The sequence below is a fragment of the Nilaparvata lugens genome, chromosome 7 (assembly GCF_014356525.2).
Source record: "Nilaparvata lugens isolate BPH chromosome 7, ASM1435652v1, whole genome shotgun sequence".
Classification (NCBI taxonomy): domain Eukaryota; kingdom Metazoa; phylum Arthropoda; class Insecta; order Hemiptera; family Delphacidae; genus Nilaparvata; species Nilaparvata lugens.
The window spans coordinates 37,975,558-37,993,105 of NC_052510.1; the positions used below are offsets into that span (position 1 = coordinate 37,975,558).

At 32.7% G+C, this 17,548-nt stretch overlaps 1 protein-coding gene across 3 annotated transcripts in view; it reads left to right on the plus strand.

Moving 5' to 3' along the window:
* LOC111057968 (28S ribosomal protein S9, mitochondrial) overlaps positions 1 to 15,800 on the plus strand; it is a 43,945-nt gene extending 28,145 nt beyond the window's left edge. For 2 of the 3 annotated variants that reach the window (XM_039432701.1, XM_039432704.1), the window contains exons 5-11: positions 18 to 103; positions 660 to 735; positions 1,998 to 2,129; positions 3,707 to 3,755; positions 4,353 to 4,468; positions 5,246 to 5,408; positions 15,411 to 15,800. In XM_039432701.1, coding sequence (XP_039288635.1) covers positions 18 to 103; positions 660 to 735; positions 1,998 to 2,129; positions 3,707 to 3,755; positions 4,353 to 4,468; positions 5,246 to 5,408; positions 15,411 to 15,502 — 714 coding nt within the window. In that variant the 3' untranslated portion in view covers positions 15,503 to 15,800. The remainder of the gene's footprint in view (positions 1 to 17; positions 104 to 659; positions 736 to 1,997; positions 2,130 to 3,706; positions 3,756 to 4,352; positions 4,469 to 5,245; positions 5,409 to 15,410) is intronic. The other variant, XM_039432702.1, reaches the window with a different exon arrangement.
* Positions 15,801 to 17,548: the final 1,748 nt, after the last annotated feature.

Genomic DNA, 17,548 nt, shown 5'->3' on the forward strand with positions numbered 1-17,548 from the left:
CGTTTCTATTTTTCTAGGATATGACTGAATACCTGCAAAAGCTGAACAGATATGAGGACACCATGATCAGTAAGAATGTTCAACCGGATCCAAATATCAAAATGTGAGTTTCTCAGTTAGGTACATTATCTTGTTGTTATAATTCTTATTAGTAAGGAAGAGTGTAGATTCAATCATAAGTGTCCTAGTCTCACATCATTCATGATATATATATTCTGTAGGTACACAGCCTGAAGTAGGAATACATTTCTACGCCTCAAATAATATTTATGATTTCTAAATTAATGTTAAGTTGGAACATTCATAAACTTCTAATCATACCTCTGTTCTTGAGCGATCTCAATAAATTATATTTTATCAATCAATGAGTTGGTTAATTAATTGATAATTTCTACTGTGTACTGAATTAGTAAATTCTTTTTTTCCATATCTCTTATAATTGGAATCTTGGAATCTTGATTCAACCATTCTGGTAGTCCTCCGAATAGCTGGAATAAAATCGATTTATTGTGAACTATTAATTTAATCTTGGAAATAACAGCGCATTTATTATATATATTATCACGAGTGAATTCATTCTGATTCAAAATCACCACAAGCTTCACATTAGTTTTAATTTTAGTTTTATCTTTTCCAAAAACTTTTTCTTGTGTTTACAGTGAGTTAACTGGTTCAGCTTGGATCACCAAAGAAAAAATTGAAACGCAGTTGGTAGAGAGTATATCGGACAAAATGGTAATTTTAAATTTCTAGTATAATGCTAGTAGTATTCATATTATTTAGTCGTAATATTAGAATGAGAACTGTTTTGGATGAAATTAAATTCATAAAATAACGTTTTGCAAGCGTGTGAATAATAAATTCAACTTGATTCATTCATTATTCATCTCAAGGCAATCTTTGAACAATTTAAAAAAAATTATGAAGATTATTATTCTTCAGAATCACCAATTCTATCCTATTATATTAAGCGAGCAATTTCTGTATTTATATATCTGGTTATTTATGTTCTACGGATCTCGAAAACGGCTCTAACGATTTTTACGAAATTTGGAACATAGTAGGTTTATGATAAACAAAGATTCGATTGCACTAGGTCTCATTCTTTGGAAAACTCGCTGAACTACATTAAAAGGATAATTCATTCTTGGAAAACAGATGATAATTTCGTCGTCTCTCGATAACAGAAGATGCGTGTGCCTGTGTGGGAGAGAGACAGAATTATTTCCAGCTGTGTAATCATAATCAATCAGCGAGAAATTTTATCTAGCTAGACAATTTAATCGATTTGATCAACATAATCTGATTTGTTGGCATTACATGATAATCCTCCTAAACTAGAGTATATCATAATTTTTAAAGTTGATCATTATTTGACAATTTCAAGTGATTAGTGAGTGTTATTTTGTTATTCAATTTGGTTTGTATATAATCTAAATTATAATTTTTTTTCAAATGTTTAAACAGAAAATTGAACCTGAATTCAAGTGTATGGAACATAACCTACTTTCTGGACTATTTATAGTGTATAAATCAAAATTCGGGAAAGAAACAATTTTGGGCTGTGCCTGTTAGTACTTTCCCAATAATTTTAAAGAATTGTGTTTGGTTTATCAAAAGTCAATAAATAACAAGCGAAGCTCGGTACCCCGATATTAAGTAGATGAAACGTGTTACTCAGTTAATCTTTTCGATTTTGTTTTCTTATATTACCGGTATTCTTAAAAAGGTGATGCAATTTAGCGGGTAATTCGTGCTTTTACATAAATGTCTAATTATTTCTTCATAGGAATTAAATAAAATTAATTATTTACAAAAAATTATTAATTTTCATTAACATAAAATTTCACCTATTGAGTAACAAGTTATTTCAATAGTTGCAGATCACATATTAGATGCACTAAACTGTTCTTCTCTATATTCTAGTCTATATCTAGATTAATCAGTTGTATAATTACTCTTAAAAGTTGAAGTTAATATTTTTAACTTGTTCACAGTATGCAAACCTAATTGAACTCCTAGACCGTGTAGCTCAGCATCCGTATTCATATACGATAAAAGATGAAATTCTAAAGTACAGAATACCTTTCATGTCAACGTCATTGTCGTCCTTTGCAAACTCTGGGGTGGTAAGTATGCAACAAAATTTAATGCCTCTATCTTATAAAATATAATATAACGTTACGACATAACATTATTTCATAATGTTATCATGTTATTATGTGATAACATTATGAAATAATGTTATCACATAATATCACATTGTGATATGCACTTACTTGAATTGTACTAGACAGTGGAAAGATTTTCATTACTAAGTATTATGGGGAGTCCGATCTCATTATCTCTACCGATCAGATTGGTCCGATCGGTCATGATCGGAGTCCGATCTCTACGTTTTCAGTAGATAAGTATTGACTCACGGATGCATGATAGTAATTCCGTTTTGATATCAAGGCACCATCAGTATGAGTCAATCTGATGAGGCGTTAAAACTCTTCATCTTTCATCATCATATTGATACGTCTCATCAGCCATGCACAAGCCTGCACCTCATGTAGGCATCACACCCAATGACGATAATTTTGTAACTACTTTTCGTTTCAAAAACTATACTATTTTCTGTTGAATTATCTAGTGTGAGAAATAAAGGCCATGAGTTATACTTCTAATGCTATCCTATTACTTTGTATAAACCATACGCCAGCTTATATTGTAAGAATTAAGTATTGTTTGATGGGAGTTGTAATCTATAAGTGAAGTGAATGTGTGATATTTGAAATCGATGTCCATTGAAAGATAGAACCAATTCTATTGATTTTCTATAAACCATTTAACCCATGTTTCAATTGATGTTTAATACCAAATAAATCCAGAATGACTGATCAATTTCACTCCAAAGTATCAGGTTTAAAAAATATAAATATGGAAACATTTACAGTTATGTTTCTTTGTGACATTCTTTGTTTGACAAATAACAGTTAGAAAATCTTTAAAACTTATAGAATATCATTTTAAAAAAATGTACACTGTATTCAGAAATGTTATGGATTTCATTAATATGGTTCCTATTTCCTTCTAAATTCCAAACATTCTACAAATCAAAACATAAAATGATGAAAATGTAATATTATTTTAGAAAATTTCATTAGGCTATTAAGTTATCATAAGATAGAGGAGGAACAGCTAAAATGATTAAGTCGTGTGATGAGAATTAGGTTATCTACCCAAAAAATTTGGGAGTGTTAGGCAGAAGGTAAATTGAGAAAGGGGAGGCCACAAAAAAGATTAACAGATGACCTCCGATAAAATTGAGGCAAGGGTTGGTTTGTTTGTTCTATCCAATGAATAAATAATTCGAGAGACATTGGCCAGTTAGCTCAGGATCGGGTGAGATGGAAAGCTATTGTGAATTCTACGCCGGAAGATAAAAGATTAAGTGAAAGCTCTGGTTTTTTAATATTTTACAATTCTCTTGCATCATTGTAATTGCTCTTTAAAGTGCTCTAGTTACCCTGTTGTTATCCGTTTCTCATCTTCCGTCGGACTTTGATCAGGCATATATTTTCCTCGACCAAAATGTCTCTCATGCTGGCTCTATACCCCTTGAACGTTTAATGCATATTACTTGAATGATTACAATATTCTAAGATAAAAATCATGTGTTTGAATAATAATTCATAATAGGCTATATTGCATTTGTTAGGTGCAGCATGATGATCAGGGTCGAGAATTCGTCAGATTCGATAATGATGGTAAGTAGTTCAACTGTTAAATAATTTCAATTTTATTCCTTGGGAATTGATATAATTTTTGAATTAAATGTATGTTTACTTTGATTTGATCATGAGAAGAATTTGATAAGATAGTAACTTAGAACTCATCATTCAACTACTCAACTTGCGTAGAAGCCTAGAGGTGCCAGGTTCAAACCCGAATATGAACAACAATTTCTAGCCAGGTTACTCTTGTGTTATTGAATGAGCACATTAAATTGTCGGTCCTAGCTGATAACAGTCATGAGGCCTATTGATGGCTTGAATTATTCATTCAGGCTAGGTGGGAGCTTCCCATAAGGGACTCCCCGCCAACAAAAGACATACGAATTCACTTTTACTTTTTGAACTCATATTTGTTTCAATACCAAGTAAAGATCTTGTAAAGATGTCTAACAATTTGAAAGCTTTATGGTTTTGTCGTTCCATGCTCGATGATAAACGCTTATTTCCATTTTTCATTTACTTTTAAATTGGTTCTTATTAATTCCTTGAATTTTAAATTTCAATCAATTTAATGTACGTATTGTATTCAATATTTTGTATTAAATTTTAAACAAGGTTTACTATTTTCAGTTTTGAGAAGGAAGACTGCCAGGGGCTCAGTAACTGTTTACAAGAACGGTACAGGAAAGATTAAGATAAATGGCCAAGATCTATTGTATTTTGAACGAATGCAATCTAGAGAACAGGTAACTTTCAAAGATTATCTTTTTTGAAGTGGAATTTAAGTACTGTATCAAAGTACATAATCTCCAAAATTTATACCTAACCAATGAAAATGCAATTGTTTTACAAAAAGAATGAATCATTCTTACCATTGATAATGGTAATTCTACCATTATTAATTGATTAAATATTGTAGATAAATATATTAAATAATGTAGATAAATATTGTAGATAAATATTTTATTGATTAAATATTGATTATATTGTATTATAATATTGATTCAATATTGTAGTTTTTAATTGTATCAATTGTGATTGAATTGTAATTGATAATGGTTCAATTATCCCGCAATGATTAAATTAATGATTTTTTTTCAATACGGTAACTAGATTATATGAAGCTACTCTGAGGAATTAAGGTGTATAGCTTGTATTTCTTGTAATGTTATGTATTTTCCAATTAGTCTACCCATCTATTCCAATAAAATTATTTATTTTCAATGTTTTCTTAGTTTTTAGTAGGTTATGATTTAGTTGAATAAGTCTGTTACTGTGCATTTCATATCCTATTTATAATATATTATTGGTACAATCTCAGTGTACGTTAACTTAGATTCAACTCATAAATCTAGAACTTGAAATAGAATATGTTGTTGATAACATGTATGAACAATTGACTAGTCAATTATTAAATTATTATTAGAACATTTAACAATAGAATAATAATTTAAATTATTATCAGAAAGAACTTTGTAAGATTTAATAGTAATTTTCTCGCAATAATTTGTTGACTTTTGCAGATTCTATTCCCTCTGCAATTCACTGGACTTCTGAATAAAGTAGACATTGAAGCAACCGTACATGGAGGGGGCACTTCGACGCAGGCGGGAGTCATTCGCTTGGGAATCTCTCTGGCACTGCGGCATTTTGTTGATGAAAATATGACCGAGAAAATGAGGATTGGTGAGTTGAAACTTAATAACATGAATAAAAACTTGATGTCAATAAAATAAACATTGCTAACTGTATTATGAAAAATTGCTTTGAATTGTATTTAGCAAACAAAATGAAAAGTTCGATCATTTTATTAGAGATTTTATAAACACTTTTCCAGATTCAGTCATCGTTTAGACGTCGTAGCGGTAGCATGTCGAGAGCATTGTAGTGTTAATAGAATAGTGTGGTATAGTGGTAGTAAAAATAGTTATATTTCGATAGTTCCGTATCTGCGCCTTAGTGGAATTATGCCTACGCGAAATTGTCGAAAAGTGCGAAATTGCAGTACGCGAGTGCGCGTTCGAGCGTCCCGGTTAGGCCGGCCGGTCAATGTTCGCGACACAATCGTTTTGATGAATAATGAATAAACATTTTAAATTCAACATAAATGTCGTTCGTCAGACCGTCGAAATTTTGATTCCCGAGTTTGAAGAAGAGGCAACAGAAGAAGAAGAAGTCAAAGCGAATGAAGAAAAAATGGAAACCGGTAGTGTAAACGCAGGTATCCCTACAAAGGAGTCAACGCCGGAAAAGGTCATCGACCCAAATAATTCAAGAACAGCGATCGAACAAATATTGTATAATAGTTGGAAGGAAGCTGAGAATAAATGTGTAATGATGCAAATCAAGAATGAAGAGCTTGAAACGAAGCTAGAGCAACTGATTAAAAGAATCTCTTTTCTTGAGAAAAATGGAGAGAGTAAGAATCAGCCTCAGTCATTCACTGTTGGAGGAAATTTGAAAACTGATAAACTAACTGCCGAAAAGGAAGAAAACAAGAAGCTACATTTCTCTACGGATGAAGAAGAGGTAGCAAAGGAGACTGAATGGATTCGAGTGAAATCAAGAAATTCAAAAAAAAGGAAGATGGATAACTCGCTTTCGCCCCCCCCCCCCAGCCATCAACAAGCAGTGCTGCAACTGACAGCCAGCACACCAAGGAAAAGAAGAATAAAGTAGTGCCCCCGCCTCCTATCATTGTGAACGATATAAAAAATGTCAATACGTTTTTGAAAACTTTGAACAGTGTCTCTCCAGATGACAAGTTTATAATAAAGCTAGTCAGTGATGAAACATTCAAAATCAACGTTCTAGATGTAGATAATTATAGAAACGTGACGAAAAAATTTGTTTATACTGGCTATAAGTGGCATTCATACGAAAATAAACCGTCTCGACCCATCAGAGTGATGGTAAAGAAACTACATCATTCATGTAGTCCAGATACAATACCTGATGATTTTAAGAATCAAGGCTATAAAGTCCTGGAAGTGGTGAATAAACTCAAATGGAAGACTAAGGAACCATTGGACATGTTCCTTTAGCTGCGAGGAAGATATAAAAAAAAATTTTGAATTGAAAACGGTTCTTGGATGTAAGGTGGAAACTGAAAATATAAGGAAGACAAAGCTGATAGCCCAATGCAAGCGTTGCCAGGCTTACGGTCACACCAAACGTTACTGTAACATGGAACCAAGATGCGTGAAATGTGGTTCAAAGCATCTAAGTAGGGACTGCCAAAAATCCAATGATGTCCTACCAAAATGTGTCCATTGCGGAGAAGCTCACCCTGCAAATTACAGAGGGTGTACTGTAGCTATTGAACTGCAGAAAATCAGCAATGCGGCTCAAAAAAGGAAGACAAACACTCCCAAGAGCTCAATCAGTCAAAATCCAACTACAAAACTTGGAGATAAAAATACTAAGCAGGTAGAAATTCGTGTGCCTACTCTGAGTAGAAGAACATTTGCACAGACTGTTGTAGGAAACAAAGGCTCTAATTCGAATAGCTGTCAGTTCGATAATATGGAGGGAGATATTAATCAGGTGCTGAAGCTCATTTTACATAAGTTAGACAAGCAAGAAAAAAATATCTTCTATCTTAAAAGCCGTTTTCAGAAGTTGGATGAAAATTGTTCTTCTGAATTGTAATGCTGAATACACTTACAATAGTTGAATGGAATGCTAATGGACTCCTCAATCGGCAACAAGAATTAGAAGCAGTTTTAAATTTAGAAAAGATAGATATCTGTTTAGTTTCAGAAACTCATTTCACTAAACAATCTTACATTAGAATCAGAGGATATAAGACTTATCATGCTATACATCCCAGTAATTCGGCGCGAGGTGGAAGTGCTGTTATCATCAAGGATAGTATTCAACATGATGAAGAAATTAAATATGTATTCAACATGATGAAGAAATTAAATATGAGTCAGAAAGAGTGCAATTAACTAGTGTAGCTGTTCAAACAAGAACTTATAAGTTAGTTGTGGCTGCTATCTACTGCCCACCCAGACATTCCATACGAAAAGGAGAATACATAGCTTTATTTAAGATGTTGGGTACAAAATTCATTCTTGGAGGTGATTTTAATGCAAAACACGTTTTTTGGGGGGTCACGTTTAACAACCACGAAAGGCAGAGAGCTCTATAAGGCTATTATGGAGTACAGTTGTGAGGCCATTTCTACCGGAAAACCAACCTACTGGCCCTCAGATATGCAAAAAATTCCAGACCTAATAGATTTCTTCTTAATTAAAAATGTGAGTTTCAACTACTTGAGTATTGAGGAAAGTTTCGACCTTGATTCTTACCATTCTCCAATTCTTCTACAGCTGAGTGAAACTATAATACAAAAACAAAATGAACGGCCAGGGCTTGTTAATATCCCATTCAGCATGCGCCACCAATTAGGAAACAGGATGGCTCATGGGCTAGAAGCAATACAGAAAAAGTTCAAGCATTTGCTGATCATCTGGTAAACACATTTCAACCACACAATCATGATGAGCTAGAAATTGAAGAGGATTTTATTCAGGAGAGCGAAGAGTTTAGACATGTTACACTGGATGAAGTAGAGAAAGAAATAAACAAATTGAATACAAAAAACACCAGGATTTGATTTAATAACAGGAGTAGTATTGAAGAATTTATCAAGGAAAGCTATGGTGAAATTAACTAATATTATAAATGCCGTTTTTAGACTCAAATTCTGTTGTGCTCAAATGCCTATCTTCTGTTTACAAGTGATCTACCATGTCTCGAGAATAATACAATAGCAACATTTGCCGACGACACAGCAATATTAGCTTTAGATGACAAGATTGAAAGTGCCACAGCAAAACTTCAAAGATCTCTCAGAAAAATTGAAGACTGGACAACAAAATGGAAGATTAAACTCAATGAAGCAAAATCAGTTCATATCAATTTCACCAACAAGAAGGCTCAACCCATACCAATAACCATTAACAATCAAATAGTACCATTTTCCAATGATGGTTTGGATTTTCAATTCCAAACAAAGTACTCCTGTATAAGCAGATTCTAAAGCCAGTATGGACGTATGGTATACAACTTTGGGGGTGTACCAAAGACAGTAACATCAAAGTCATACAACGCTTCCAAAACAAGGTGCTGAGAAACATTGCTGATGCTCCTTGGTACGTCAGAAATAGCGACCTTCACAGAGACTTGCAAGTCGACCTGGTATGCAGCGAAATCCAGAGGCATGCATAGAAACACGAGGCTCTACTCCACCAACACGACACGACATCGAAGCAATCCAGCTGCTGGAAAATGAAGGATTGGTGAGGAGGCTGAAAAGGAAGAAGCCATTTGAACTGGTCTAGTGCTGATTCAAGTGTCTTGTTTCCAGTGAAAAGCAGAGAGTGGAAATGAGTGAAACCCACCTGTGTAGTACAGTCATAAGCAGTGTACTAATAATATTAGAATTTGAATAGGAAACCCTATGGAGGATTCTCTTGTATCAAGTATTTATTAGTATTAGTATTATAGGACAGAAAAAAGTTGCTCATTAGTCCCTAGACTAGATACCAATGTATCGTTGAATAATGAAAAAAAAAATGCTAACTGTATTATGAAAAATTGCTTTGAATTATATTTAGCAAACAAAATGAAAAGTTCGATCATTTTATTAGAGATTTTATAAACACTTTTCCAGGCACTGTAGCCTCAAATCTTTAAACTGTCATTTTGTGATGGTGATTTCATAGGAATTTCATTCCATTGTGATTTATAAATTGATTCTTCAATCTATTCCAACTTTGATTATATGTTTTGGTATCTATTGGATTTGGATTATTGAATTCTTTTTCATGTTTCACACTTTTTTAGTTAATGAGTTTTAAGAGAAATTTTAGAAAACAACAATAATCTGTATTCTTGTTTTATCAGTATCCTTTGTGCATGAATACGTATACCATAATTATATAGGTGATGTAAAATTCCCGGGAATTTATGGGAACTTGAGGAAATTTATGATTTCATTAATCTAAAGTGGTCGAAAAAGATGTTTTTTGTTACACAAGATCTCAATCACCTGTTATACAACAGACTTATGTTGTTATAAGAAATATAAGAATGAATAACTTAAAAATTGTAATAAGTTCAAAGAAAACAGTAATTTGAAGTTGATAGATTGATCATTTCATGAAAGGTGAAAGGAGAAATGAGCTCTCTATAAAATTTTCTAAAACATTTAATTGTATCACTATTATCATGATACTTTCATGTCTTACAAGTTGTATCAGATTTTTTTTACTAATAAATGCTGTAAATCAGGTAAACAGAGTGAACAAAGTATTGAGTGTAATTTAACTTTCATTGCATGATTTTATTCAATTTCTCCGCTCAAAAATAATTGAACCCCTAAAAAAAGATTAGAGTAGAATAAATCGAAAAATTAAAAATGATAAAATACAGCAAAAAAGGGTAAACTAAAACAAGAACACACTTGAGTTTAATTCAATATTAAAAAGAACATAATTCTACAGCTCACAACCTTTCAAGAGTCATTAAGGCTCACTTAACTTCTAATAAGATACTAGTCCAGGCAACGAATGCTCAAAAAAGGTATAGAGGGAAAAGTTTGGAAGCCAGTTTTTGACCTCGCATTCCTTTTAAGGATAGTAAGGGGGTAAATATATCAAAAGTCCTCACTCATACCCCTTGTGCTAAGGGGGTGGGGGTGGTTTGAAAGTACCATATTTTGTTTTTTTTTGCATATATCGAACAATATGCGTCTTTCAGAAATTTTTGTCAAACAAAAAAATTGAAGCATACAAATTAGCCTGAAAGTTTCATTTTCAACAGCTTTCCATAATATGTCTCATAGTTTTCTAGGTATGAGCTCTTGAAGGTATCACATTTTAAAGAAAAACCCTTCCGGCTCTGATTTTTAAATATTTTTGGCCTTATAACGTTTCAACGATTGATTGAAAAAATTCGTGCTAATCATGATCATTCATTATATGCTCTTCAATTTCATGTATGGTCTCATTATTTTACGCATTTTACATTGCTACGATTGTTGCAGCCGTTATAATGTTGAGTGCAAAATCTTCAGTTCAACAAAATTAGATCAATAATTGACAGGGAAATTTGGAGGGAATGTTTGGAGCACAATATTTGACTTTGCAGCTTTGTTTGAACTAGTTCGAAGGTGAACATATCAAAAGTTCTCATCCCGATTTTTATTGCGCTTAAGGGATGAGGGTGGTTTAAAAGTTGCATTTCTTCATTTCTGGCTGACACGCATGTATCTTGGAAACAATGCATTTCAGCGACATGACTAACAACAAAAATGAAGCTAGACAAATTTCCTACAAGTTTGTTCAGTAGAGTTTTGTGATAAATCTTCTTCAGTTTTCGAGATTTTCATTTTTAAAAGTGTAAAATCTTTGAAAAGACAGAGTTTCTTCCAACTTTTTGCACGTTTAGGGCTTATTACTCAACATCAATACATAAAAAAATGAGTACTGGACGTTGGGTTGTAGAGCATCCAATTCTTTTCAATTTGATGTATTATTCCATCATTTCATGCTTTCCATCAATTGTTATGCTCTATAAGCTCATTATTAGCACGGATTTTTCAATCATTCATTGAAAAGTTATAAGCCAAAAATGAAAAATTCGGAGCCGGAAGGGGTTTTCTTCAAAATGTAACACATTCGAGAGCTCATACCTAGAAAACTATAAGAGATATGAAAAAAAGTTACAGATGAAACTTGTTGGCTAATTTGTAAGCTTCAATTTTCTATCACACATAAGTTTTTGAAAGAGCTTATTGTTTAAGATATATGCAAAAAACTAAAATATGGTACTTTCAAACCATCCCCAACCCTTAGCACAGAGGGTAGGAGTGAGGATTTTTTATATGTTTACCTCCTTACTATCTTTAAAAGATTTGCGGGGTCAAAATTATGTTCCAAACTTTTCCCTCTATAATCTTTCATTGACTGGACTAAAAACGAGTATTTAAAAGACAGTGAGTGAGCAAAAACAGGCTCAAAGAATGATGATTATTTGATTATATTAATGCAAAATGGGGCTGAGATTGATCAATAGCAAATAGAATGATTAGTTATTGATTATATTAATGTAAAATATCAGTGAGATTGATCAATTCCAATCATTTTTATAGCAATTTCATATGTTCCCATTAATTCCCAAATATTCCCAAATCATAAGTTCCTTCCCACTTGGAATATTCACACATCACTAACCATATAGCCCAATATGATTTGTATTACGTCTTATTCGTTAGTCTTATTCAAATATAGTTCAATTGAATTCTAGAGGAAAGTACAGTTCATGGGCCTATATGAGAAATGTTCTTTTAAACAACAGTTTTCAAATAAGAAACATTTCTCATGCAAACATAACGTGAGTCCTGATTTTGATAATATGCAGGTTGGACCAGAATTATCCTGAATACTAGTTTTACTAGATTCAAGCTCATTTTTTTGCGAAATCAAAGTTGATATAAGACGACTGTTTCACACGTTTTTAGTCTAGAATATTCCATTGAAAATCATAGTACTGAAATGATGTTCTATCAATTTCTTGTTCTGTACATTTTCTCCCTGATGATAGAAAATAAGATTCACATGAGTGTTTTCTGATTATTTCAACACTAAAATAACTTCTGCCAGTGAAGAGCGTGGAGCCTCTTAGAAACGTCACATTTCCAGTCTGTTATCACTGTCCCGGTATGGTGTTCGATTTTTATCCCCCTTAGCATTTTAACAACCTTTTTCGTCTTCCAAGTAACAAACTTGTAAGAACATTATTACTAACATTAATTTGTGTGACAGCTTCTTGTCCCTAATTAGACCATTATTTTTTCCAATCTATTAAATCCAACTAGTAGTTCTGTGAACAGTAGACCTCGCGCTGTTATAAACCGCAGCCTCCTCTTATACTGTCAGAGTAAATCCTGTCTGTATGTCGTGTCGGCGAGATATCGGTGTGAAAACGGCTGATGGCTGTTTGGGGTTGATGTATCAAAAATGCTAACATCAAAAGCTAATCTCCTTCAAGACATACTGGCAAAAGGACAGCTAAAGTTCGAAGCAGAGAAAGTTCAAGAGTCAATACTATGTTATTTTAGTTATTAATTGCATGCGTTATTGCACGCAATCAATAGTTAATTTATTTATTTATTCACAATGGAGACAACGGGTTTCCCCAAATATGTCTCCTCAACAATAAACATTGTGCAGATACAAATGAAAAAAGAAGAATAATGATAAAAATAATACGAACTTATGCAATAATAAATAATACAAACAACAAAGATACCAACTAATTCAAAAATGAAAAATTCAAAGATTTCAAATACTTATGAAAAAAGTAAAAATAAAAAATATTGGGAATTCAAAATTCCAAAACTTATAAAAATTAAAGAATATAATAGAAAATAATGAACAAAAATTTTATCAATAGAATAAATAACATAACTGAACGACGTCCCAAACCATATGCACATCCACACTGATACACGAACTATTTATTTGATCAGATCATGCTTACACAAGATTTAATTATTATCATACTAGTAGTTCTGTGAACAGTAGACCTCACGTAGTATTCTCATCCACAAGTAACAGATTGAAACTATAGACCTTATCGAAATACAGCAATAGACTGGCTTCTCCAAAGACCTTAAAGAGATAGCATCTTTAAGGTCTTTGGGCTTCTCCACACATCTGTGTAATCACTTGTCAGCTGATTTATGATGAATAATTCTATAGTCTGATTTTTACTCTAATATTGGCGTATGAAGGAGACTCCTTTTTCCTTTTATACTAGTAGTTCTGTGAACAGTAGACCTCGCGCCCAGTGAGTTATATTGACCTGTTGTTATGTTTTCTCAAAAATTAATGAATAATTTATCAATTAAAAATGTCTAGAAAAAATACTAAATAAACATAGAGCTTTCTGTCCTATATCGTACCGTGACGTGTCGTCCCGGAATGTGAGTGTGAGCGCTGTTATCAGGTCTGGCTGCAACGTTGATGGGAAGATACAATTTTCAAGATGTTCGATGTTTTTGAACAGGTAGTATTATAGTCAACTGTCTACTAACGTTAATGAAAAGATAAATTTTCAATATGTTTGATGTTTTTGAACGGGTAGTATTATAGTCCAATAGACAGCTGATTTATGATGAATAATAATTCTATAGTCTGATTTTTACGGTAATATCAATACCTACTATTACTTCAGGCCCCACAACCAATACCTACTATTACTTCAGGCCACACAACAAATCAATGACGTCATAACATGATGTAATAGTAGGTATTGCCACAACTGATCTCTAATAAACTATGACGTCATCACATGTAGATCCATGATCTACTGGCGGCAAGCAAGCGAAATAAGAGCGCTGATGCTTGTTATCATATCTGGTATGGTAATCAACAAAATTGGAACTACAAATTCAATTTTCACGGTCTTCCATTTTAATGAATATGGTTTGTTTATCATTCTTCTAATATTCGTTTGTGAAAAGTAATAATGAATTTGGGGTTTTAAATCATGGGATACTGTTGTGTACCGGTACTTGATTGTCGCGGGAATTATAACAAGACTCCAAAAGTTTCCGTACGGTATTTTCTTTTTCGAAAGATGAAACTTTGAAACGAAAATGGATACGACGAGCGATAAGAAGAAAGAACTTCAATTCTACAAAACAACGGTTAACATGAAGTGTAGAAGAACAGTTTAAATAAAGTGTGAGTAGAGAATTTAATTAAGGTGTGAAAGAACAGTGTAAATAAAATGTGAAATAACAGTGTAATATTAGAGTGAGCAAGAACAGTGTAAATAAAGTGTGTGAAAGAACTTTTCAACTAATAAATTAAAAAGTAAATGCAAAGTGTTGGAACTGTCCATAACATCATAATATTAAAGGTTCTACCTAACTGAAAAACATTCCTGATGGGTTTCTTTGTACCACAGGTTTATTGTGGTCAAGTTTGTGGGAGCCTCTTTCTTAAAAAAGTTACATTTAATTTGGTTTATCTTTGATTTACCTCTCCTTCTATTCTGATACAGGCTATTATTAAGTATTTTTGGTTGAGATGAATTTATCAATAGCACTAACACTGAATCGAGTAGACCTATGTCTATCAAACTGAATGTGATAAATTATGGATAATTTATAATTATGTATGGATAAATTATTGCATTTGTGGAATAAAGAGTTTTTATTTAAATGAAATATCTATTTATTAAAATACAAATGTATTTAATCTAAAATTTAGATAGGATTCCATCCAATAAAAAATCGTTACAGTAACAAAAGTTACATTTATAAGCTAGTAGAAACTACTATGATGTAGGAAGAATCAATCTACATGTTATGACGTCATTAATTAGTTGTGGGGCCTGAAGTAATAGTAGGTACGGTATTGGTAATATTGGCGTATGAAGGAGGCTCCGTTTTCCTTTTATATTATCCTTGAAATGCAAAATTTTCAAAAACCTTGTACGTATATACGTCGACGCTCAATTTAAAAAGAAACATACCTGTCAAATGCCAAACCGTCGACTTGAATCTTAGACCTCACTTCGCTCGGTCAACTAGTTATAGCTTGTTTTTATCATCGTAGTTGCAATTTGTGCGTTGAAGTAACAATTGGTTATTTAAATTTTCAGCTGGATTACTGACTCGCGATGTTCGAAGGAAAGAGCGTAAGAAGTTCGGTCAGATGAAAGCCAGAAGGAAATACACATGGAAAAAGCGATAGTCAATTAAATAACCATGTATTCTACTTGAAGTTTCTACAATAAAATAGTCTCGTTTTCAAATGTGGCTCTAGTAAATCTTCGTTCACCATTTTCAAGAGAATATTTGTTGAAACTGAAGCAATAAAAATCTTATTTGAAGGAAATATTGATCGAGGAAAGCGATCAACAAGTTTCTATCGGTAAGTTTTCATTTAACCAAATAATACATTTCAAATATTCCAGTTTTGTACGGTCTGTACACTCATTTTTATTAAATTATTTCTAATTTCACATATTTGCTTTCAGTCCTACAAAAAATCGTTATTGTTTTTTTACTGATCCATCATTGAATATATTATATTTTAAATTGTTTCCTTCATGTATCTATTTGATCCTTTTATTTGTCGCTACGATATTTTATAATTCGATATATCACAAAAAATCAGGAATCAGGATATTTTTGTATGCTCATCTTCTCATTTTTCATTCAATTTTGGTATTCCAGTTCCATTTCTAATGAGTGACTTTTCTATTATCCTTTGTTCACTGTCTATAGTCTGTCCAGACTGCCATGAGCGCTGAAAGATTAAGCCGACCCTTGCTCCCCCACGCGCAGGCACACACGCCCGGTACAGGTAGACAGACCGTCCCTTCACTCACACACACAAAAGGAGACTGCGCTTGTGTGTGTGAGTAGTAGGAGGGTCGGCCTAATCCTTTAGAGCTCATGCCTATTTGGACAGAGTATACGGGTTAGAACTTTAGAATATTTTCTATCATCTTATTATAATGATTGTTTTACTTAACTTGCAGTTAAAATTGTTCTTGCGTTTCACTTGGCAGTTTGTATTTAGTGAATCTTGTTTACGAAGAAGTATAACATAGTTTGTTGATGAAGTCATTTTTCTCGCGAGATCGTCCAATAATTCCACATTTAAGTAATGAAACAAATTTCAACAAATCCAAGTCATACCTCTAACTTTCATCAGAGTCAATAGATACTGTTATTAGATATTAGTTATCTGTGCTTCCAAACATCGAGTATATTTATTTTTTCTATGAGCTCCCTTTCATAAACTTCTTGATCAGTGCTATGATCAACAGCATCACTATTCAATAATTGATATTGGTTTAAATCTCCAGTGAGAAATAAACTATTTAGAAGTTGGTGAAGTGAATTTATTCTCATCGTTATTATAGAATATTTATGACTTGTAAAGATAATTATTCCTTTACATCACTATTCCTTGACATTATTCCTTGAAACAAAATTATGCTTTTGTTTAGAAGACTATATTTCAGTGAAATAATTTGAATGATTGATGACACTAATCAAACAACGATAAACTATTTCCGTACCAGAAATAAAAAAAAACATCAAATAATTGTGGTCTTCATAATTTGATGGCCTTTATCTAGAGGAGATGCGCATTTAAGCGATTCCTATTCTGTTATAAATATACACAGATCGTCAAGTCAAGACAGAAAAGTGGATTCAGTAAAGTGAAAGGACTGTAATTTATGGTGGGCCTGTGAAATTTTCCTTTAACTTGTGAGTAAACAGTATCAACGGATTGGTTCTTCTCATCCGTCCGACAACATTGAAAAGAGACAAATGCTGGATCAAAAACATTTGCATTTTCACAAAGAATCTACAAAAACCTTTCAGAGTCCTGGAAATGGAGCATTCGTTACTTCTGTTTGGTTTAACGTCGCTGGGTTGATGCTTCACATCTGTTTCCAATTATAAATCCAAATTGAGAGCTTTCAACTTCAGGCGACGTTTTTATATACAATCGCAATTCAAAAGCAATATTCTCACTTTGCCGCCGGTATTAAGCCTATTTAGTGGGGATACGTTTTTTATATTTAGGAGCTTAATTTTTTCAATTGTATTTGTCAATTTTACCTAACATAGCAATGTTTTCATTATCTTACAACATAAGATCTCTAGATTAGTAGAAGGCATTAATTGTACTCTAATATTACTGCAAGAAACCTAACTGCATTTGAAATATATTTCTTCACTGCATAATTGGTTGTTTGCGTTATTTGAATCAATCAGT